The sequence below is a fragment of the Mycteria americana genome, chromosome 7, assembly GCF_035582795.1.
Source record: "Mycteria americana isolate JAX WOST 10 ecotype Jacksonville Zoo and Gardens chromosome 7, USCA_MyAme_1.0, whole genome shotgun sequence".
Taxonomy (NCBI): Eukaryota; Metazoa; Chordata; class Aves; order Ciconiiformes; family Ciconiidae; genus Mycteria; species Mycteria americana.
The window spans coordinates 41230176-41253875 of NC_134371.1; the positions used below are offsets into that span (position 1 = coordinate 41230176).

The 23700-nt window shown below is 39.2% G+C and overlaps 1 protein-coding gene across 4 annotated transcripts in view; it reads left to right on the plus strand.

The window, feature by feature from the left end:
- Nucleotides 1–23700, plus strand: part of DNM3 (dynamin 3) — a 181622-nt gene that overhangs the window by 421 nt on the left and 157501 nt on the right. For all 4 annotated transcript variants that reach the window (XM_075508053.1, XM_075508050.1, XM_075508051.1 and 1 more), the window contains exon 2: nt 16743–16816. In XM_075508053.1, the coding sequence (XP_075364168.1) occupies nt 16743–16816 (74 nt within the window). The remainder of the gene's footprint in view (nt 1–16742; nt 16817–23700) is intronic.

Sequence of the window (23700 nt, forward strand, 5' to 3'; positions counted from 1 at the left end):
CGGCTCTGCGCCGACTCGGGGGGGCTCGGCGATCTCCCGGTGCCGCGGGGGCGGCGAGGCGGGCCGTGGTACGGCAGCGTCCTTGATTTGCGTGCTGCGGGGAAGCCGCCGCAACTCCGGTGTGAGCGCGTTCGTGTGGGGGGGGAGGCGTTAACCGCTGTCTGGGGAAAAAAAGGCGTTTAAAGCCCCAAATCCTAATTACGGTGGGGGTTCTGGGTCTGCTCGGTTAGTGGTTCTCATACCATTGCTTACACTTCATGCCGTCCTAAGGCGCATATGGGTATTAGCATCTTTTATAAAAATTACTGAAAGAAGAAAGGGGAAGCCTAATGATTCAGGTGGTCCCTTCAACAGACAATGTCTCTTAAGATCTCCTGAGGTAAACATGAACTTCATGTGCTGTCTCATAAAGTTCCTGCTGTGTTTGCTGCAAATAGCGGGAGGGCTTCTGGAGGGAGGTGGTGTTTCAGAGCGTAGCCGCAATCGTTAGCCTGCATATAGGATCAAAAGTGCTGTTGTATGTCAGTGATTGGGGAACTTTCACATACAGAGATCTTCATTAAACATACTATTAAATGCTGTGTCTCTCCACAACCTGGCCATGTGTCAGACTGCAATAGCTCTTGATATACAGTGTAAAAATACTGTACGGTTGTTCTTTATCTTCACTTCAGAATTTATGTTTACTGTGTTAAATGTCAGTTCTTCCTTTTATTTCTACTTGAAGACTGTAGCTAACTACTGATATTGACAGTACTGCCAGTCTCTCAAGTTTAGAAAGTGCAAGTGACATCCTCAGAAATCACTATTGGCCATAAAATTATTACATTTTTCTTTAAGCAAGTCTTTAAAAAGTATTTTTGTAACCTTTTGACTTTTTCATCTGTGTCTCCACGAAGCTGTGCAAAGCACATGTGCTGAGGAGGAAAGGCATCTTCATCTTTCTTGTCAGTAAGGATATTTTGGTCCCTGTGGCAAAGCCTTGTGGTGGTGCCCACCTGGCATCGGGGCTGAGTGTGGTGGGCTGTGGGCTGATGTTTTTCTCTGGATCCAGCTGTGCTGATGGAAGAGGTTACTGCTCCCAGATGCTCGTTATTGCTCCCCTGCTAGAGGGATCTGCTCCATCTGATCCGCAGGTGGAGCTGTTCCTTTGGTGCTGCGCACTCCTGCTCCTGCCGCCTGAAAGAGCCTGGCTAGAGCAAAAGGTGAAAATGAGCAATTTGTGCTAATCTGGCCCATTTGGACAAGAGGGTGGAACCAGCTGCACAAGTGAGACATGGACATTTCTGGGAAGAATTATGAAGAAAAGCTAAGGGCTATGACTTTTTTCACCTACGTAGTTATTCACCATGCAGCCTGCGGATACTGCAAGAGAGTCTCTTCAGAGAAGATCTTACAGATACAGTGAACCACCAGGGTGTGTCTGTCACACGGGATCTGGAATTTGGATTCTTTCAACCCTGTCTCAGAGTTCCACATTGTTGTTTTATGCAATAACTTCTTGAGATACAGTATCAGCTGATCTGTAGTACCTCCCTACTTGCAAGCTTGGAGCCTATTGCAAATGTGACATTAAAATGCATTACTTCAAACCTATTCCATGAGACTTAAGCAACTATGTTTTACTCTTGCCTTTCCTCCAGACTGAGTGAGTATGTGTGGTCAGCAAATGTGTACTTGCTAAGCTGTGAGAACTTGATTGTGAACCCTCAGAACCAGATTAATAAATATCCATGAGATCGGAAGAGCATTTTGCTTGTCTGATCAGCAGGCAAAACAATCTATGGCTCTTTTTAGTAAGCCATAGGACATGCCTGTTTTTACAGGATAATGAAGCTGCGCTCTGCAAACCAGAAATTTATTACATCTGCATCTATCTTAATATGGCTTATAGAGGTAGCATGTCTCGTTGTAGAGACGTGTTGCACTCATTTCTTTTTGTTAGTGGTACATTGCATGGCCTGTGATTAACCACAGGGCAAACACTAACTAATAGTAACACAGCTTTGAAATTCACATAAAAATAAAATAGTCCTAGCATTGCTCTGAAGTTTGAGTGTTAATTCTCATGGGTTTTCGTTTGGGTTTTTTGGTTTTGTTTTTTGTGGGGTTTTTTGTTGTTATTCTGTTGGTTTTTTTAAGCACATGAATTATTATCATTAGTAGATTTTGAACTCTTAGCCTTCAGAGAGATGTTCAAGATCTCTCTTCAGGAATAGCTGTAATTGGTAAGAGGAAGAATTGCTATCCTCCATGTGGAGGGCAGGGTCTTGCTACAAACATGCTGTTGGCTGATAACCCGAGTATTTGTTAGTGGAGCTCTAGCAAGGTTAGTAAGGTGGTTCTTAACTCTAGAGTCAGATTGTTATTGTCTGCTGCCTGTAGCCACTAGACCATTGTGCCTGTTTCAGTCCTTCATGGGGTCTTTGGTTGTGCAAGGATGACGCTTTTTTCCACTTGGACAGAGGAAACCTATTTTCTAGCTTGCAGGTGGTATCACAGTTGGAGCTTCTTTATGGAGCCTAACTGCCCAGGAAATGTGTTGGGCTATACTGCATTACCCACCACTTAGTCTCTGCATTGTCATAATTTTTCAGAAGGGTTGTGAGGGATCTGGCTCTGGCATAGTTCTGTGGGCTGGCAGATGGTTCTGGAAGCGGGATCCAAGTCCTGTTATTTCTGAAGCTGCTGAGTGACACACATCCATCACTGTCCCCATGGTAGCACCAAGCCTTGTTTAGGTGCACACAGCATCCTTAATTACTAACAACAGTCGGTGAACATGTTGGGATTAGATTGTATGTTTGATCTCCATTGGCGCTGGTGTTGCATGAGGATGAATTCTGCATGTTTGCCTGCTCCAGGACTTGTGTGAGACCCAGAACTACTTATGTCATTGTAGGTTGGCTTGGAACAAGGCTGGAGTTGGGGCAGCGTCAAATCTCTCCATGTAGCCATTATTGTTACTATTTGGATTAGCATCCACTAAGGTATTTGGAGAGTTTGCTCTTCACTTACTGCTCCTCTATGTGTAAGGAGACTGCTTCTTTTGGTAGTCAAGGACTGTGTTTGAAGGGTTTCCTCTCAGGATTCTGGTTATGTTTAGATGGAAAAAGTTTCCAGAGGGCACCTGAGGACAACAGTCATTTCCATTTATGGGTTAGACCTTCATGTGTTCCTAACTGTAGCTCATGGCACTCATTTCAGGAAATGGTATTGTCTGAAGAGCAAATGTTCTTACCTGCTTCTCTTTGTAACAGAAGTAAATGTGCCCTTAAAATACTGAGCCGGTGTTTGAAGCAAAGGATCTAGTGCAGTCTTCTGGTAGAAGTTGGTGGGAGAGAGATTCAAAAGCGCAAAGGGGAGTCAAACATCTAATACCAATAGATTGCCAGTGGGAGATAGGCACTTTGCCTGGTCTTATTCCTTTGCTACAGATGAGTACAGGATCATGACCTTACATGTTGTTTGTGCTTTTTAAACATCTTGCTTTTGATAATAATAGGGTTACTTAAAAGAAAACTAATGGCAGGAAGAAATCCCTGGAAACTGTATTTGGAGAGAAAGCATTTTCTATTATTTCATATATCCAAATGGGCTTTTAAGATAACTAAAGGCACAGATGGCAAGCTACCTTGTCAGGGCCTCTTTCTCCAGATTTGAATCAGAACCTTATTTTATTCTTACAAATAGCGAGAAATTAATAATTAGATTTCAAAGCTGAAAGCTCTTTACTTCCTTCCCTGCTTAATATAATATAAACTGCATGTGGCCAAATAATTGTTTTATAAGAGATGTGAACTCTGGATTGTAAGCCTGTCAGTCGTAATCAAACAAGCACTTCCATTTTAAGAGCCTGAGGTCTGGTTTTGTAATACAGCTTTACAGCTTTTTGATCCGAGATGCTTTTGATAATCCTATGGCCACTGCATGTTCTATAGCTATTTTACTAATTTTTTTTTTTCCAAATTACAATTCCTCATGCGCTCAGCTCATTCTTATTTGCTTGAGATGGCAGTTGTGAAAAGACTGCGTTGAGTCATTAGGGGAAGAGAAAGGACTTTAAGTCTGGCTGTTGAAGCAGAGAATTTCTCCAAAGAAAGTAGACACATACTTAGATTGAGTGCTTCCTGGGGGAGATATAGTTAAAATTGGTGCAGATATTTTATTTTATTCTTTCAGTTACTAGTCATGGACAGAAAAACTTTTTTACAGAAAATTCTCCTCTTCTGTGAAACAGGCATGAAAAAGCTAAGCAGTCAGAGACAAACTCAAATGCGGTTCTGTGTATTCTTTTTTTAATCTTAAGGATCTTCTGGAAATGAGAATCAGCCACTCCTTTTCCTGACTAATTAAGGCATTGTACCGCTGTATTGAGTGTATTAGTCTCGTTATCAAAATACTCTGGTGCACTGAAAGCAAGGATTGTTTCTGGGTATTCCATTAAATAGAAACAGCAGCAAATGAGACAGTGGCTCCTTTAGGTTTCTTCCCCAAATACATTTTTACATTTAGAGGCTGCAGAACAAACTTCGCCATTTAGGTGGGATATAAATGGCCTAGTTTTGTTCTTAAATGTAACTCCGTTGTGGATTTTAAGTTCATTTTTATGTCAAGTGTTGAGAATTGATATATGCAAAGTAAAGCAAATATGTAGTTAAAAACAGACATGCAAACAAATATGCTGATCCCCCGTAAAGTAAAAGTTTTCCTCTAAAACTACTTTGAGGATCCATGTCTGTTATTTCTGGCATTTAAATTTTACCAAATAAAAGATTTCTTCTATTTTAAGAAAAGCTGTACTCTGTAGTGAGGCATAGTATAGGGAGCCCTGACCTATATTCTGGCATTCAAGTTCAGCGTATCAAGCAGTTTACAGAGATGCTAAATCAATAAGTAACACTTAACACTTTTGTAAATGTACCTGCGAGAATACATATACGTATGGTCTTAATATAACTTCGGCATATTATGTACGATTAGAGTATTGTAGTGGTTTAGTGAACACAAGCTTAGTATTTGAAGTCTGAGACCAAGACTTCAGGAAAAACCTCAAAACCCTGCAAAAAACAGTCCTCAAAAAACCCAGTCTGGTCTTGAGTGCCTTCTGAGAAATCAGTGCTACAAATTCAGTGGCAGTTATTACTGGAAGTTCAATCCATCGAGGTACTGAAGGTGACTGCACACCTCTGATAATTTTTAAAGGTGAATAGTCATCTAGTGAGAGGTTTGTGGGGGTTTTTTCTTTTTTTTGAGACCATAGGTATCCACTTAACTTTATCTAAACTTTCCTGATTCTTAATACAGAGACACTTCTGAAAATTCAACAGATCATTTGACTCTCTAGGCTCTTGTATAATGTTATAAATCCCGATACTCACTGCATTCAGGAAGGAGCCTACATTTGGGATATTGTAGTGTTGAAATCGACAAATAACAAGCACCTTTGTTGTCTTGCTGTTTCTTGATGGGCATTGCTCCTGCTCATGTTTCAAGCATATGTTATTTTCCTTTGTAGATGAAATAGAAAACAAGGCTTTCCAGTTTAGACAAATAGATCTTAACAATATGATTGTTTGGACATTCTCCTGTAAACATAGGGAGTGATGCTGCTATGGATTGCAGCAGAGAAGAAGTATGGACACTGTTCTCTTCTCTGCCACTGATTTACTGTATGACCTCAAACTGGTTTTTAAACATTACCCACATCTGTATCCACATGTATATGCCTCAAGTCTTTACTGTCTTAACTGTATGTAGGACTTAGATTTTTATTCCTTTATTTTTAAGTTGCTTCTATTTCTAAAGGAAGAGGTTAGCATATAATCTTAAAATCAGTGTGGGATAACTGTGATTGTAGTTTAAATCTTGCTGTTTTTCATTTCTCTGCTTTGTGTGATGGCTGCTTTAGATATCTATATGGCACCAAAACTGAGTATTGGATTCTACCTTGAACAGCTGAGACATAGCAGCATTTCTTCTTCCCAAAAAGGGACCCTTGCTGGTGTTTAGTTTGTGCATTTAACAGCTTGGTCATTGAGAGAGAAGACAGTGTTTGTGGTTTGCTATCCCATCAGTTGATCAGTGAGCAGATTGATGATATTCTTGTAAGTGTTCATGGGTTTCTTAAACAGTGTCTGCCTGGATTGCAAGCACAGAGGGGAAGAAGCCGTTTTTGCTTTTTCTGTGTGGTGGTTTTTTTTTTTTTTTAACCATGCATTTCGGAATAAGGACTTCTAGTAAATAGAAGCCTATGAACTCCCCTTGTTTGCTGTGCTCGTGTGTAACGGGTTACTGGGAATCCCTTTAATGCTGTGTGTCTGCAGTGTAAAGTCTGTAGTGTAAATATGCTGAGAACAGGAAATAAGCATTATTTAACTGTGACCTTGTATCTTTTACTTCAGCAAGTTGCATTGAGATGAACAAGGCATCATTATTGAACTAGAGAGGAGCAAAATCCCATTTAACTGCATGCTGGGCTTTGATGTACTGCCAAGTACTGCTGTCTGTGATAGCCTCTGGGATGCAAAGGAGACTGTAGCTGTAGATAAGAGAGGTTTTCAACCTAAGTGTCTAGCGATAATGTCAGCTTCTATAATTTGTATGTGGAAGTTATGCTTTTAATTCAATACCTAGTGTAGTATTTCTGCATCCTAGTTCCTGTGCAAAAGCACCAAGATTTCATTCTTCAGATATGCAGGAGATTTACTATTTGCTGTAGTACAGCTAGGTTTCCACCCTCATAGGTGGTATAATCAAAGCTGGATTAACCTTAAGCACTTGGTACTTTGGTTACTATGTAGAGTGCAGATGCTTAAAAATGTACACATATATTCAGTAGTGCTTCGCTGTAGGAGATGATCTAAAATGGTCTGTAACTCACCTGCAGAGAATAGGCAAGGCTCTGCGTGGCAAGCACGAGAACAACTGTAAGACATCTCTAGCCCCTGCTGCATGACAGTGGATGAAATGGGCTATGTTCCAGATATATTCAGCAGCCAAGCTGGCAGCTGCTGAAGAAATTTTAGCATAATCCATCAGAGGCAGTGTTGTGCCCTTGTGTGCTCACCTGCTAGTTTGTTCAGGTGCTAAATAAATGTTGACAGAAGATCCCCAATGTCCGTCAGATCTGGGAAAGAGGCTGGAAAGCCTTAGGAGTCTGGGCTGAGACCTCCAGCATTATGACTTTGTTAGTGTTCTGGGAAGCAGCAGCATAAAACACTGTTTTGGTCAGACTTTTAATATAAAATTTTCTCGTGGTAATAATTCAGTTTCTGGTGGGCAGAGAGATGAGAGATCATGGCTGATACTAAATTTCAATATTTAGCTAAACAGACTTTACATTGTCATGAACAATATATTAATTTGCACATACTATAGGCTCAAAGCAGGATAAATGGGCAGGTAAAAAAGGATAAAATGGCTAGATAAGAGAAGTTGTTTGAGACACTTGTTTTGGAAACATACCCCTTTCCTTCTGTGGGTGTCTTTCTGTCTATAAATTCAGGCTGTCTTTATACTGCAGTTCCCATTGTGTATATGTTCTGGAGGGAGCAGAAGAATTGAATCCAATTACATTCCAGCTCAGCAAAATAATATGAAATGGATTGTATTGTACCAAGAAAGGTAATCGTACAGTTTGACACCTTGTCCACCACAAAAGAGATAAATGTATTTTCACAATGCTTCTGAAGGGGCAAAGTTTTTTGGACTTTACTAGGATGTGGCATAGCTGATTGTATGCTATACCACTGTTTAAAAAGTCTGTATTGATGGATCTGAGTTCAGGACAGTGTGATTTGGGAGGAAGGGCAGGAGCTTATTTTGTCTGGGTTTTTGATGACAGCACTGAAATTTGTAGTATCTGAAAGTTTTGTCATGATGGTATCCAGAGGTGAATTATTTGCTAAATGCAAGTAATTATATAGTAGTTAGCTTCATGTAGCAGATATGCCTGCAGTGTTGGGGACATGTTGTTTTCTTTCTGATCCTTGCAATCTGAATTTTTTTCTGTTTATATCAGATTATATTATAGAGCAAAACTTTTTACTCAAATCTTTTCTAAAGAAACATTGTTAATAGTATCTGGCAGCTGTAAGTGATTAAAAAAAAAACCCAACATCTATTTAGAGCACTGACAACAATTTAAAGTGAGTAAAGAATTTTTGTTGTTCATTTCTGGTATTGAGATACAAAATCTTGCTGCATTAGTATTCATCCTGAGAATGGATGGGCTTTTATGCACCAACATCCTATGCAAATTAGTCCTTTCCTAAGAGCAAACATATCTGATTAGGGAGAATAGAGTTGTCCTGAAAAGTCTGCTTTATTCTTTTCGACACAAGAATTCTGAGAATTGTTGGTGGGTTTTTTGTGTTTTGTGGTTTCTTCCCCTCCCACCCCCTGCTTGGGATTGATGGAGAGCACCGTTGGGCAGGAAATAGCAGAAGCTTTTGTAAAATCTTAAAAGAAAAAGAGGAAAAAGGGCATTTTCACAAATTGAATTAGGATGATGCAGCACAGTTTTGGATGTCTGCCAGGGAGGACAGATGCATCGTGCATACAGTGGCTTGCCGACGAGATTGCACATTGGCAGCTTCCCGATCTGTTAGTACAGCAAGCCTACAGCCTGAGCATAATAACTGCAAACAGAGCACTGTTCATCTTGCCACTTTTGTGTTTTCGCCTGGGACGTTTTCATAGCTGTCTATGGCAAGTTTTCAGTCCTATAAACATTATTGAGACTTTAAAATTTTATCATGTAAAAGATGTTTTTTTTAATACTAGGAAGTGCATTTTCTTTCCTTGCTTCAATGAACAGGCTTGCCTTTTTCTGTGCAGAAGTGCAATGTGAGGTTCTCTCACTGCTGTCAAAATATGACATTAGATTTGGGGTACTAATAATGGTCTGTGCCTTCTTAGACTTCTATTCAAATGTTCCCTACTTTGGAGAAACTGTTGACTCCAGTCATGTTTAATGGAAGACTTCACCACTGGCACTAGAGTAATTTTTGGCACTGTTTTTCTCATAGCCCTCTAACGTTTACTTTAATGGGGGAGATGTGATAATTTCTCACTGCTTGTTGAGCAGAAATGCTGCTGCTACTACTTAAAGAAAGCATCTTCCAGATATGGGAGAGGTATAATGATGGTGTTTTTTAAGCCTGCTCTGTCTCCAGTCTTCTACATGAAGAGAAAATCTCAAGCTTTGCTTTCTCGCCTTAGTGGTGCCTCAGCATTGTCACTGAACTTAGTTCAGTGAACTTAGGGAGGTGCCCAGCTAGTGTGACTGAAATCTCTTGCCATCCTTTTTGAAGTTCTTCAAGGGCTTTTCAAAAATACCTTATTTCTTACCTTTAGAGTCAATGCTCACCATATTCCCATGGTTAGGTCTCTTTGGGTGGATTTTTTTTTGTACCGTTCCCCTCTGGATTTTTGTATAGTTGATCTCAACTCTATCAAGGAGTCGGGGACGGGAGACCCAAAGAGACATTTTAGGCTGCTAAATTGTAGTGCTGCGTAAGAGTTTCAGGATTTTTTAAATTACTATTCTTGATTCAACTTGTGTGCTTACCTGAAAGTGAATGGATAGGATAACTGGACTTGGGACCCCCTCCCTGCTTTGGCTGTTCCAGTAGTTCAGCAATGGTGATGAAGGACTCCGCTGGGTTGGAGAATGGCTTCTCAAAGACACCAAGTTTATCCACCCTGCTTGAAAGGAAGAGATAGTTAACAGCCCTAGGATGTCTGGATTTTCATTTTCTCACCCCTAAAGACATGCCCAAACTACATGGGCTGCAATGTGTAGTTAGTACTCCTATTCTGATTCAGCAGGTTAATTAAAATGATCTCTCAGTTGAGGGAAGGTTTACCTTGAAAGAATGGTTACTGCAAACTGAGGCCAAACTTCATTAGAGAACTTGAACTAAGCACTAAACTGTCATGATAAGGATGCCAGCATCTATGCTGCATGGTTTACAAAAAACCTTGGAAAGACTGGTATTGAGCTTTAGGAGCTAATATATCCGAGATCACTAAAAATCCACAGCCTCTTAATGCATTTAGCTTGCCTAGTAGGCCTAATTAAGATAGGTATCATTGGTCTTCAATAAAGAAGATTAATTATTTTGTACATCTTCATGTAAGCCCCATTATGTTAGGCTGAGATTTTGCAGCCGTTGAAGCAAGCTGTGGGAGACTCTCTTGATTGACAGACATTGTGCCGAAACAAAAAGCATTTACTCTTCTGTAACTAATGAAAGGAGGTGAGGGATCAAGCGGTGACTGATAATAAGAATTGGTCTCTGTACTTTGAGCTAATGAGGAAGGGCATATATAGCCAAATATCAGTGTGATGTAGAAAGTGATGTATACTACTGTATTACTGAAGGAAAAAAAAAAAAAGGTATGCGGCTGAGAACATCAAAGCACAACAGAGGTAGTAGTGCCTTAAAGCTTTTGTGACTTCTTAAAAATGTGTCCCAGGGTTATCTTTGTGCTGTCATTTGGAGGGTAGCAGAGTTGTGCTTCCAAAGCCACTAAGGAGGAATAAATACAGTGATGTCTTGTGTCAATGATGACAAACCTCCTCTGAGAAAGTACTTCACTCGACATTACAAATTTAATTCCTAAGAAAGCCTCTGCTTAAATGCAAAGTACGCTTCCCATTGCTTGGACATACCTTGCTTTGTAATGAACAAAAGTGCATGAAGGATCTACTGCTGGGTCCTCTGTGGTGTTGGTGAGCGCAGGAGCAAGAGCAGGTGAGATAGGAAGAACATGTCTGCCAAAATAGGTCTTCAGATGTATATTTTTAGCATTAAGAGTTTAGTTATAAATTAACTGGTTTTGGTTTATGGGTTTTAGAAAGTGAACCTGAGGAAAGAAGTTAGAAATTATTAATGTCTCTCTTCTGTAGGCTTACACTGGACCATGCTTTTCCCTGTTTTGTTCTTTTGTAGCACTTTGCTTTGAGGCTAAATATGATAAATGCAAGAAAAATGAAAGCCTTTTGTAGTGCTTCTGTACAGTGTACATTTGCCACAGAACTGGGAGATGCTTGGCTGCATAGGTATGTGTAGGTGTTCACTGTGAAACAGTGTGTTCTTCTGCATAAGACATGGCCATTCAGCCAGTACAAGCCACAAGCCCTACAGGTGCTCCTAGTGTGCCAGGCTGGAGTTGTATAAAACAATAAACACTGTGTTGGAAAAAAGCCCAGGAAAACTGTTGACTTCTGGCATAATTGCTTCCTATTGCAATTGAAGCTGCATTGCAGTCCTTGGCAAATCTTGGGAATAAAGGCCTGCGTGGAATGCTACCACAGCAGTGCTGTTCATATGAGCAGCCCATGGAATATGGCCTTTCTGCATTTGGGGGAAGGTTAGTGGAAAAACTTTTATAAGTAACATTACCAATGTTGTTTGGCAAAATGAAATAGATTTAGATGGGTCATTTGTACTCTTCTGTAAGAGAATTATGGCTGTCTTGTCCCGAGCCTGTCTTGTTTCTACCCTTCGTGAAAAATGTGGAGGCTTTTTCTTTGTAAGGACTTCTGATTTTTTTGACAATTCATCACTATCAGTTTTACTTGTTCCTAGTTCTTTAATTAATGCAGTTACTATGTAATCATTGACATTTTCGTCCATTATTTGATTTCCTGGATTTCCCCTATGTTTTATATAAATTAAGTATATTGGTATTAATGTAAATTAATCACCATTTATCCTGTATAATACTGACCATGTAACTGATCAAAGTGCAGGACGTTTCTCAGTACTATACTGGCAAAGTAAAGCTGGTTTAAGTTACTCTTTTGAAACCATGATTAAATTTTAAGTGGTCATGAATTACTGCTCTTCACACAAATTGGGGATTCTTCTGTTTTGTTTTTTTTTTTCTTTCTTTTTTCAACATAATAAATACTGCTAGTGTGCTAGAGAGCTCCTAAATGAAAACTCTTCCCCTACCTGGAAATCCCCTTGGAACACATTATGTTTGTATTTTGTTTGTTTGATATGCGTTCTTTTCTTTGTAAGCTATAGTCCTGCATTATAATGAGACAACCTCACTGAAGGAGCCCCTGTCTAGTTTGGTTTTCAGCATTTCACTATGATTTCTACCCTTTTTGAATTTGAAAGGGTGTTCCCATCTCTTCCATGAGACTTTTCCCATTAAATATTTGTCTAATTACTTTTTCAGCTTATTTGCTTTCTGAGTGTCAGTCAGAGAGGGTGGTATGATAAAGGAAAGACAACATACAGAGACGTGAACTTTCTTTTCTTTTTTTTTTTTTTTTCTTAGAGTAAAGTTGTCTACTGTAGCAAAGATCAGACCTCTAACTGTCTTGTTATTATAAACTGCTAAGGTGTTGGTATGGCCATTTATAACTTTTCACCATCCTGTGACATCAGTTTTTGAGATCTGGGTTTTAGCAAGTAAAATTCAAACTAATATCTGTTACCTTTATACGTTAAACAAACATTTTAGTAGATATACTTGTCCAGATCTCTGATACTGGAAATGAGCTGTATTAGAGAGTGAAGACAGTATGGTTTATGTTGTGCAGTAAGATAGGAGTAATTTTATAGTTTTTATGGTAAAAATTATTTGGCCCTGAAAGTATTTTGCTCTTGAAAATATTTAATGGTATTCTAACAGATAAGTGCATTCTGAGGTTGAAGAGTTATTGAAGTGATGTTCTGGAAGACCTGGCTTCTTGCATCTTATTTGCATTTCATCTATTCAGTACTGGCTAGGCAACACTGGACAGGCTTTGCTGCCTGTCTCCAAACTGTCATGTCACAGCAGCATTGCTGCTGAGCTAGTATAGCTGTTGTCAGCAGAGTACCTTTTGCTGAAAATATTCTGAGAATAAAGATGTAAAAGTAGTTTAGTTCTTAATGTAGGATGCACGTCTTTTAAAGGAGCATGTCTTTCATTCCCAGCTTTATTCTCGCACACTGTGTTTCATTCTTGTTTCATGCACCTTGTTATTGTTAAGTGGTCTTGCAGTTGTGCTCACAGGTACTCACAGGCTCACTCCCTCCACCACAGAAGACAGTCTTTTCTCTCCCTTGTCGGTGTCTTTGTGCACAAATTCTCAGGCATATCCTTTTTTTCTAGATGGATTTCTTTGCAGCTGCTTTAACTCTGATGTGATTTTTCTCCCAACTCTCACTAAACACACTGACCAAAAGGTTTGGAAAAGCAACTATCTCAAACCTGTCCTTTAAGGAATGTTAAGTGTGCCACCAGGACATTGAGGGGCATCATCCTTTTGGTCAGAAGGAACCTTTGTAACTCAGCTGTGTTCAGTCCTATTATATTTCTTGCTGCTGAAGCTTCCCCTGGCCCCCTTCTTTTTCTTTAAGAAACATTTTATTTAGGTAGATGTTTTAGGGAAAAATGAGGGTGTGGGGCCATTCCTAACACACTGGGGGTTTTTTTCGGCACCACTAACAAACCCTGTGTAGAAAGCTTTCCATATCGGGGGGGGGGAGAAGACCTGCATCCTGTTTTGTGGATGTCAAAGTAGGCATTTCTACAGAAGCATTTGTACAGTATTTAATCTGATTCCCTTGTGCTAGAGTTGTAATGTGGTACTATGTTGCTTTTCCTAAAAAAGTGCAAGTTATGTCTCAGATTTGACTTACACTTCTGTGTGTGTTTAAAGAACAATCTTTTTCTAGAAGTAGAGTTTAGGTATTTATTTGTACCATCTGATTTGGGCTGCATAGAGAAAGTGCACAGATCCTATTGCCTTGTGGCTGAAGCTGAAATTTCAAATGTTTAAAAAAAAAAATTCCCTGTCCCTGTGAGGGCAGATTTATTAATTGAGGCCAATGTTTTGTTCACAGAGGTAAAATACACATTCAGCAGCTAATGGGGGAGGGTGGTGGGGGGAGTTTTCTCCTGAATTCTCCCCATGAACCCCTTTTTATCCTCATTCTTTGTCATTTTTTCCTCTTCAAACTGTACATCTGAAGCAGAAGCTGTAGGTCCTTCTGCTGCACGCTGTTTAGCTGGTTATGTGATCAACACAGCTTGCCCTCTCACCAAGCAGGAACCTCTCTCTGCTGATGCCTGCTTGAACAGATGATGGGCTTTTTGACAATAGTTCAATTTGTTAGAGAGGGTTATCAAATGCCATCTATTTTGGATGTGTTAAGAGAACGTTCTGAAGGAAAATTGTTGTCATACATTTCTTCCTAATTTTGCTGTTGAGGAAAGGTCAGTGTTGCATGCAACTAGGAGTTGCATTAATGCAGTGTTCTTTATCACTGAATGTGCTTAGTCTGAAGCAGAAAATCGGTAAGTCTTTTCAGCCTTTGACTCCCTGAAGAAGGATTTTACTGCCTCATGTGCTGCTGTAGAGGACCCTAGTTTGTTTCGTGTGATCAGTTTGTCCTGCGTATCAATTCCTTTCAGTGTCTTCATGGAAAAATGATTTTTATTTTTTTTTTTTTAAAGAAGATCTGAAATGCTTGAAAATCAAAGTATGAAACTGTCATCTCAATAGGCATTTTCTACATCCTGGGCTACTGTAATTTCAGTGCACACAGAGGAATGAATATGTTTCTACTAAAATTTTCTCTTCTTCCCCATGAGAAAATATCAGTAGATGGCACTTCACTGAGACACAGGTTTCTCTCCATTGGTAGGTATTGAAATTATGATAGACCTTTTGAAGGCCTTAAGAACTAGCTTAGAGAGATGCTAGTTATCCTGTTGCTGTCTCAAGTGTTGTAAAACATCACAGCAGATATAAATCAGTATGCGTGATGTTTTTGCATTATCTTTGTTTTAGAGATTACTTGAATTCCTAATTAATTGTACTTTTGCCTGCAGATCTGTATTTGAGTATAGAAGTTAATGAGCTAGCTTGTGTTTGAACAGCCTCTCCTTTTATGGTGTGCTTTAGCTTTAATTTGCAGAGTAATCACACTGTAAGCACACATTAACAGGTACTGAGAAAATGAGACTTTGATTTTATCTAGAAATTAACATTGTTTCATTCAAAATGCCAGGGACTTCTAAAGAGGTGTGGGGCACAGCTGACAGCCAGGGTTGTTCCTCGGAGCCTTAGAACTGCTTGCTTATGTTTTTTGTTTGTTTGTTTTTATGTTTAGATGTTAGGTTGGGAAGGAAATCTTCAGAGCTTGTATCACAGGTAGAGTTGCCATATGTCTCTTCTGCAGGCTGCCAAAGCTTTGTTACCCTGTTGGCGCTTATGGAAAGAGGTTCACTGTTCTTGCATTCCTGAGCCTGTCTTGACCTGGGATTCCTCAGACCTAATATCCTCTGATTCGCGCAAGTAACATCCTGAAGTTTGATGAAATATTTGTGTGTTTTATTTTTCATAGATGTACCCTCTAGGCTTGTTTTAAACCTTGTAGGTTTGTGTGCTGCCTTAAAGGAACTGCTAATGTCAGGCATCCGTTAAGTAGCACAAGGTCAGTATGAAGATACGCGATGATTATAGGTAAGATGTGGTTTCTCAAGTGGCTTGAGCAGACCCATCTAAGCAGTTCTGTCTAAAGGGCTGACAGGGCTGTATCTTTCTTCCTTTGACTCTTTTGTCCTTCTCCCCACCCCTCCCAAACACTGCACATTCCTGCCTCACCCTTCGTACTGGCACTAGCACGTGACAACACAGTTGCCCAGGTCAGCTCCACGATTTAACTGAAAATTCATGCCCTAACTGTTTGCTGCATTGCTTTTCACCTGAGCTGGAGAGGTGAGTTAGCAATGCTGCTAAGGCAGGCAAGAAGGTGATTCAGCATCCCTGCTAAGGCAGGAAAAAGAAGGGGATTTCAATGAGCTTAAGCTGATTGTGAAACTGTATATTTATCTCTGAATTTTATTCCTCTGAAGATGCTTATTTGAAGGGGGCAGTCTTCAAAGCCCCTCACTGAACCTCATCATAAGGTTTGTAAGAGTTTAATAGGTATGGCAACTGGGGAAGACCCTGGAAAAAAAAGTCTGTTATTTTGCTTTGGGTTTCTGATCATTGGTTTTGCAACTAACAGTTGATTCAAAGTTTTTCTAGGGTTTCGGTTGCACAGGGAGCCTCCCTGTCTTTGGAGGCATGGAAAGGATCATGGGCATGCATAATGATATGACAGAGTTGCTGTCTTTGCTTCATTGCTTGCTTTCTGGTCCAAGGACACTCCCTCCGGCTGTCCAAGAGTACTTCTAGGGTTCAGCTTTCACTCAAAAACTTCTGGGTGGATGTGTTGCTGGAAAAGTTATTTGGGGATTCGACTGGAAGAAGTTAAGTGTGTGAAAGAGTAGGTGCAGAGTGCTGGCAATTTGGTTTGGCCAGAGCTTTGGTGTGGTGTGTGAGAGTGTGTGTATTCATATGCTCGTATACTCTTCAAATCAAGTATAGGGTGAGGACACATTTATTTAGACAGCCCGATAAATGTGGGCATGGCTTCAGGTACTCTTACTATGCAAGGTGAGTTTTGAAATGTTATATATGATGGTCATGAAGAAAGAGAATTGGTAATGCCTTGAGACAGTAATTTAGTTTTAATATATATTTGTCTAATGACTTACTGCTATCTCGAACCAAAATTAACAGCCCTATTTTATACTAGTATTTGATGTAAATCTGTCTCCACCGACTTTCCATTTTCATTGCAGCTGAAGGTATAGAGGAGGTTCCAAATTAGTCCAATGTCTTATATAACTGGACAGTGCTTTCTGGGTAGTAACTATTTTTTTAATGTTTCCAGGGATTTTCTTCCACGAGGTTCTGGAATTGTAACAAGACGACCATTGGTCTTGCAACTCATCACTGCCAAAACAGGTAACCTCTCTCTCTTTTTGGTTCAATGCTTGGACAAAATGCTGATGTACTTCAGCAGGAGGAAAAAAAATTCTAGCAAAACTTAAGCAGTGTGAAGAAAGGTGCAACTAGACTGTCTGAAACAAAGACCCGCTGCTTCAAAACTGTATGCTCAAGACCAGCTAATCTCATTGTCCTATCTGGGAAAACGGTAAAATCTATATCCTAGAGTACATAGTAAATTTAATCCAAGATCAAGCTTGAAGTGGTGGAGAAACGTTATTACATACAAAGTGTTTTAGAAATTAGCTTTGATTTATTAATTTCTTGATGAGCTTTACAGTTATATTGGTTAACACACCAAAATTGCTGTACTTCTGTGTTTAACTCTTGCTCCAGTGCACACAGATTTGATTCCACACAGTTTGTTTTCATGGCTTGTCTTTTTTGGTTGGGCTCACTGCACTAAGTAGAGCAGAAGGTAGACTGGGGGAGAACAAGGCTTCTGTTTATTTGTCTCATCAAAAATAAAAATACAGTATGTGTATACCACTGAGCTATGTGGCGTATTGAGATCTTTCATCAGAATTCACCACTTTGTACTCTTCCAAGGGGCACTTAATCTGCTGTTGTGTAGCTCAGTTCCCTAGCATATATAAAAGCAGCTATGGTTTTCCATCATTCAAACTTTGTTGTTGTTGTTGTTGCTTCTAAATCAATGTAAGCAACAAAGTCACTGGTTTACTACTTAATTCTACTTAAAATAGTAAAAAGAAATGAAATGACATTTAAACCAGCATTTAAAAATAAAAAGAGCTCTTTAAATTATGGAACAGGATTAAATTGGGGAAGAAACAAAATTGAAGCTGCCTGTAGAACTTTAGTGTGTGAGGTGTAATTAAGTTTTTTGCGTGCATTTTTTTCCTAAAAGGTCTTTTTGTTGTTCAGCAGGACGGTAGCCTTCAGTCTGCCTAGGCTCCAGGTTTTGTTTTTTTTTTTTCTGAATTACTGCTTGTAAAGCACGTTCATATTTTCAATGCCTCTATGAAATTTTCTGTAGAGTTTATACTGTGGAAGAGATAGGAAGAACTTTGGAATCCAGTATTTCTCTACACTCAGCTGAGAAACTTAGGGATTTTCAAGTGTGTAATATGCTTATAGTGCTTTATATGTATTAAAAGATCAAGTTCATTTTAGTTGGAGAGATGAACACTTGTCATTTCTGCATATCTGGCTTTTGATCTCTGACAGAGCATGCAGAAATGCATGAATAAGGCCTAGCTATGGAGAATCTTCATCTAATTTTCCCAGAACCTATAAGAGCAGAAGAAATAAAAGAATCGAGCTCTGTGCTGGCATTCCTATCAAAATGACTAAACTGCGGGGACATGTGAATTAGTAAGTGAACTCTTACACTCTAACCTCAAGTGGTTAAATACTTATTCTTAGACATCCATCCTAAACTTACCCCGGCTGGTCTGTATTGCCCTATTTCATAAAATCATCAATGCCCCTTGGTTAAAGGGGCAATGAAAAGGCTTTTCTCTCTTTCTGGTATTTTCCCCATTAATATGTTCACGTAGTATTACTAGCTTTAGGTGGGCCTCTAGGTTTTCATAAAGGTACCTTCTCTGCTGAAAAGTAGTTGTTCATTATAACTTAAATAACACAACAAAAACTTCAAAAATTCTGGAGAACTGAGCTTCAGCCTAATTTTGTGTTTCCTGGATGTCAAGACATATTTCTTCCTTTGGGAAATGCTGTGTATTTCTTGTTTGGGATTAGATGCCAAGACCTTTAAAATGCAGGCTGTAATTATTTTGTTACTTTCTTTAAACTTTGTTCTGTTGTTGTTGTTTTTGGTGGTGAAATTCCAAATAACTTTATCTTTTAAGCCACCTTTATCTTTCTGAACTAATTTTAAAAAAAGAAAATAAAGAAAAATGCTTAGGGAAGCACAGTGTTCTTTTACAGGAAGCAGATGCTGGACTGATTTTTATCAAGTCCATAATTATCTAAAATGTTATAGAAAGTAGTTAGAGGACTGTATCAGGTTCTGGCTGCTGTAGCAAGCTTAACTGATCTCTAATCTGAGGATCTTTCTTGACTCTTAAAAGTAACTATTCTTAATCTTATAGTATTCCTTGGGAGGGAGGGGGCACTTTCTATATACTGTAACATAGGCATGCAGAGATGACTGCAAGATATTTTAGCAATGTTTTGGAACTGGCTGAGAATCTTTTGGGAATGTGAATTTGATTGATGGAAGAGGTTAAAGCTTCATTTAACTTTGAGTCATTGCACTAAGGGATAAAGATTGGCAGCTGAGACATTTGTGTGCACCCAAGTAAGAGGAAACTTTGACCGCTCATTATTAGGATTGCACATGTCATGGAAGGGTACAGCAGGATTTGGTTGTGAGGAGTTATCAGGGGCCCTCCAACATCTGAAAGATCTGACACATCTGGGTAAAGAGATGGTCTCTTTATGCCCTTTAAAAATGTGAATATGCAAGGCGTAACATGAAACAATTCAATATTAAGAAATTTATCTCATGAGATATGGAGTATTTTTTTTAGAATTTTGTTTACTTCCTCTTTTTAAAAAAATTCTGTGTAATTAGTACAAAGCTATTTTGTACTAATTATGATTTGTACCTGTTGACCTCCTTTAATCACTAAGATTTTTTGGTGGGAACAGTATAATTCCTAAATGGCTTTACACCATTTGCATTTCCACATCCATGCAACCACTGTACTCTGCTGAAATCTTGGAGGCAAAGACAAAGATTTTAATTAAATATTGCAACTGACAAGACAGTCTTTAGTAGTTGTGACTATTTTCCTCCGAATTTGATAATGTGAGAAATACCTAGTAGCATAGAATAAGTCAAAATATGGATGGTAAAAATAATTTACAGTCCTCTGAAGGACTCTGACTTGTTCTTGACTATCCTACTTTGAGTCTCTTTTGGGACTGCCCAGCTGCATTTCAAATGGAATTGTTACTGTGGCCTGTATCCAATAAACTACTGTAGTGGCTAGAGGAGAGAGGGGAGGGAAAAAAAAAATCTCCATCTTGTAAATATTTTGAGGCTCCAAGGTGGCTTTCTCCTTGCAGTGAGAGGCTGATACTCATTACTTGTCCCAAAGTAGTTCATTGACAGTCCTGTAGGTAGCATCACAATTTTTCATTCTTATTCTTCATCTCATGTTTTTGGTTCAGTTGCTCCTCTTCTATTGAAAAAAGGCATATACAATGTCTTGCTGAAAGAGAGAATTGAACCAAATAAGCATGCAATCTTTGTTCTGTAATAAACAGACCTAAATTCTGGTAATGCAGCTTTGTTTCCCATCCAGAAGTCATAAATGAAAGAGTTCCCATCTTGACATCAAGCATGCTAAACAATCCAGGTGCAGCTCCATGCTCTTCTCTCTCGTCACTGTATTTGGCCCTGGGCAGTTCCACAGTGTTGGGAATGTTGAGTGTCAGGTCTAACAAGACTCTTGTGCCTTCCTTGTTGCTAGTCTCTGAAGGAGCTCAGAGTAGAGAATGGTTTTGGAGAAAATAGTCCCATCTGGGAAGATGCAATTCAGTGATTTTTTTAGAAGGCACAGGTGTGGACAGGGTGCTGTTAGCTGGGAGGCTGTCTGATGGTGAACTTCAGGTTTTACAAGGCAGGTAGGACAGCTGTGATAAATTAGCTTAGCCATTCAGAGGATGGACATGGTAGGAATTCCACCTACTCCTTTCCTGGGTGAGAAGTTGGATGTGAGGGCAGTTTATTTTGTGAGATTCTGATGTCTAAATTCAGGTGAAAGACATGCTGGTTCTTTCAGTATTTGACTGCTGCTGCGTAAGATACAGGGAGCTCATTCTTTCTCACCAGGCACCATTTGTTTTAAGTGCTAAACTGCTGTGATATTTCATGAGTTGCCAATGAGTGTAGAGTGCTGGTCTCTCACTTTCTTGCTCGTGATTCCTTTTCAGGAGGAGGAACGCATTACCTATTCCTGTAGTTGTGCTTTTAGAAGGATTTTTTCCTGTGTGTCTTTAAGATATAAGTGTTGGCACACAGCTGACCTGGGATGAGAATTTCCAGGCTGCATTAGTGTTCAGTAGTCCTGGAGTAACATAACTGAATTCTGCATAAGGTACATTAGTTCCATTTCAACTCTTAATCTTCTCTCTGCAAGTTTTGCCAGTAAGCATGCTAACCTGGGGCGATTTGTCATGTGTTACCATGATTTCTTAAAGGTGGGCTAGTGAACTGGTGGGTTTTTCTTCCTTTGAGTTGGTGTGCCTTAATTTATATGTTAAAACCTATTTCTTAAACATTCTAAGTTTTTTGTTTCACAACTTTCAGTATACTTCCTAGCTTGGTGATTCTTTGATCTAATACATCAATAAGATTAAATACTTTTTGTAGGAGTTAATAGATACTTTTAAATGGTGCTGCTGAGTAAGCTTTGGGAAGGTAATGACTTGAAATGCCTGAGAAGGTCTTGAGAGGTGGGTTGTTTTTTCTGTTGCCACACATTCTGTATAACCTTAGGCAATCTGTTCTTGCTCTTGCTGTGCTTTCTCCTGCCTGTGGAAGTGAAACAATTATCTAGATTTCTTGAGACTGGGTAGTATGTTTTTTAAAGAGCAGTGACAACAAAAAATGTACTTAGGTTTTGGGTGAAGCCTTTGTTGTAGGTCTTCTGTTTGTTAAAAATACATTTGCCTGTTACTTGTTATTTACATGTTACAATATCTTGGCTCTAGGAGGGTTATTTTCCTCATTTTGATAACTGTTTTTGGAGGAATTTCAGATTTGCTTCACAGTCTTGCTTCAGTCTCTTTGCTAAAGAAGTGACAGATTAACAGATTTTGAAAATCATTATTGAGGTGGACATTTTTAGATGAGTCATATGTACAATACCCACATTTGTTCCAGTTCTGTTAATTAGAACACTAAGTGGAAAGTAAATCACCATAAGGTTCAAAAGACATTCTGACTTTTTTCCTGAAGTCTTGCAGATGCTCTCTTCTATTGAAGTTGCTGAGCTTTAATGCAAGTATCTCTTGTTGTGAGACTAGTCGTCAAGCATACCCATCTTTTATTGCCATCTGGTGGCAAAAACAATCCTCTCACAGAAAATGAAAAATTTATAAAAATAATTTAGATTGGTATTTCAGCTAACACAAATGATCTCAGAGACTTAATTAGCAGGAAGGCATTTGGAGGTCTTCAAGGACAAAAACTAGAAAGGTGCCACAGTGCCAATAGTAGGGGAGAGACTGGGCACTTTGCAGGGAGGAAAGGAAACAGTGGGATCCAGAAAATGACAGCCACTATCTGGCACCTACTCATTCAGATGACGAAAAAGGATGCTGTAGAGACCAGTAAAGATGTGGGAGGTGCGTACCCCAAAAGCTAAAAAGTGACATCACCATGGGGAAAAGGTGGTAGTGACTGGTGACCCCTTCCTGAGACAGTGAAAGACTCATCACTGAAGTAGGACTGATATGCTAGGAGAGGCATAGTGCTGCTGGTCTGAAACCTGAATTTAAGCTGTTAGCGTAAGGTTGCAGAGACTGCAAATCTTCCTTTGCAACTGCAAATCTTCCTTGCTGCTGTCTGTGTGTGTCTGCTAGTAACAGTGCCTGGAGTAACCTGAACTGATCAGCAGTGATTGCTGAGGTCTGGCAGCATGGGTTTGAGGGCTCAGCCAGTTCTCCGATCAGCACCCTCAAATGGGGTATGGGCTTCAGCTCATGTTGAGACAAATGAATCGTACCCATGAATGCTTTTTACAAGTGGTTTTGCCTGGAAGGTTTTGTTTCCTTGATCCCAGGTTGATCCTCAGTGACATCAGGAAAGATGGAAATCCTCTTGTTGAAAGACCAGAGAATGGCTCTATTTGCCCATCTTCAAAAAGATAATAAGGAAAAGTGAGAGAAAAATCGGTCAAAGTTCACTTTTAGGAAAAAGAATCTGTAATTTGGTATTAACCAGCAATCTGAAAGGTACTTGAGATGAATAGCAGCCAACACAAATTCATCAAGGAGAAAACCCCTGTCATATTAGTCTAATTTATTTTTTTTATTACAGGGTAGCAGGCTTGTAAATAAAGGCGTGGTAGGTGTCTTTTATCTTTGGTTCAGTAAGGGTTTTTAAATTATCTCATATATTTCTAAGGGCTGTTCCATGTCTCATCACATGGCATACCTATTTCGGCTCTGTTTAGCGTAGAGACAGATTTATGAAAGATCTCAAGTGTGTATGTAACTTAAATGGTTTGAAAACAACAGTTGCTATTTATTGTTAATAACAATATAACATTGTGCTAGATTAAATCATAAAAGCATAGGGAGAAATAACTCACAGGAAAAATGAGGAGCATTTTCAAAAATGTTATCCCATAACGATTGTTTGTATGATTTGTCTAATTTAATCAAAATTGAAGAGAGAATCATTTATCATGACACTTGTGGTTGGATGCACTAAAGACAACTATGCTATGGTAGCTTTTTCATTCTGTGTTATCCAAGGTGCTTTGAATGAGTCTGGGGAAAAAAAAAGTATTCTACATGAAAAGACAATGTTTTAATTTTTTTATCTAGTTGTTCTTTCTCTTCATGTAACTTCAGTTTTATACAGAAAATACATGTCTGAAAACTAGACGTTAGGCAGGATCACTTTTTCTTGTCTGGCTTTGTGTCCATTCCCACAAAAATGTAAATAAAATGTTTTCCTAGTATTCTTCTATGTATGAAAGCTGAAAACTGAAGATTGCATTAAACCATGTGCTTATCCAGTCTGGCTAAAGGCATCATTGCCAAGGACAGGCTAAGGGCTGAAAGGAGCAAAACAAAGGGCTTCTTGTTAATTTGAATTCTTATTCCGTAGGTTGTGC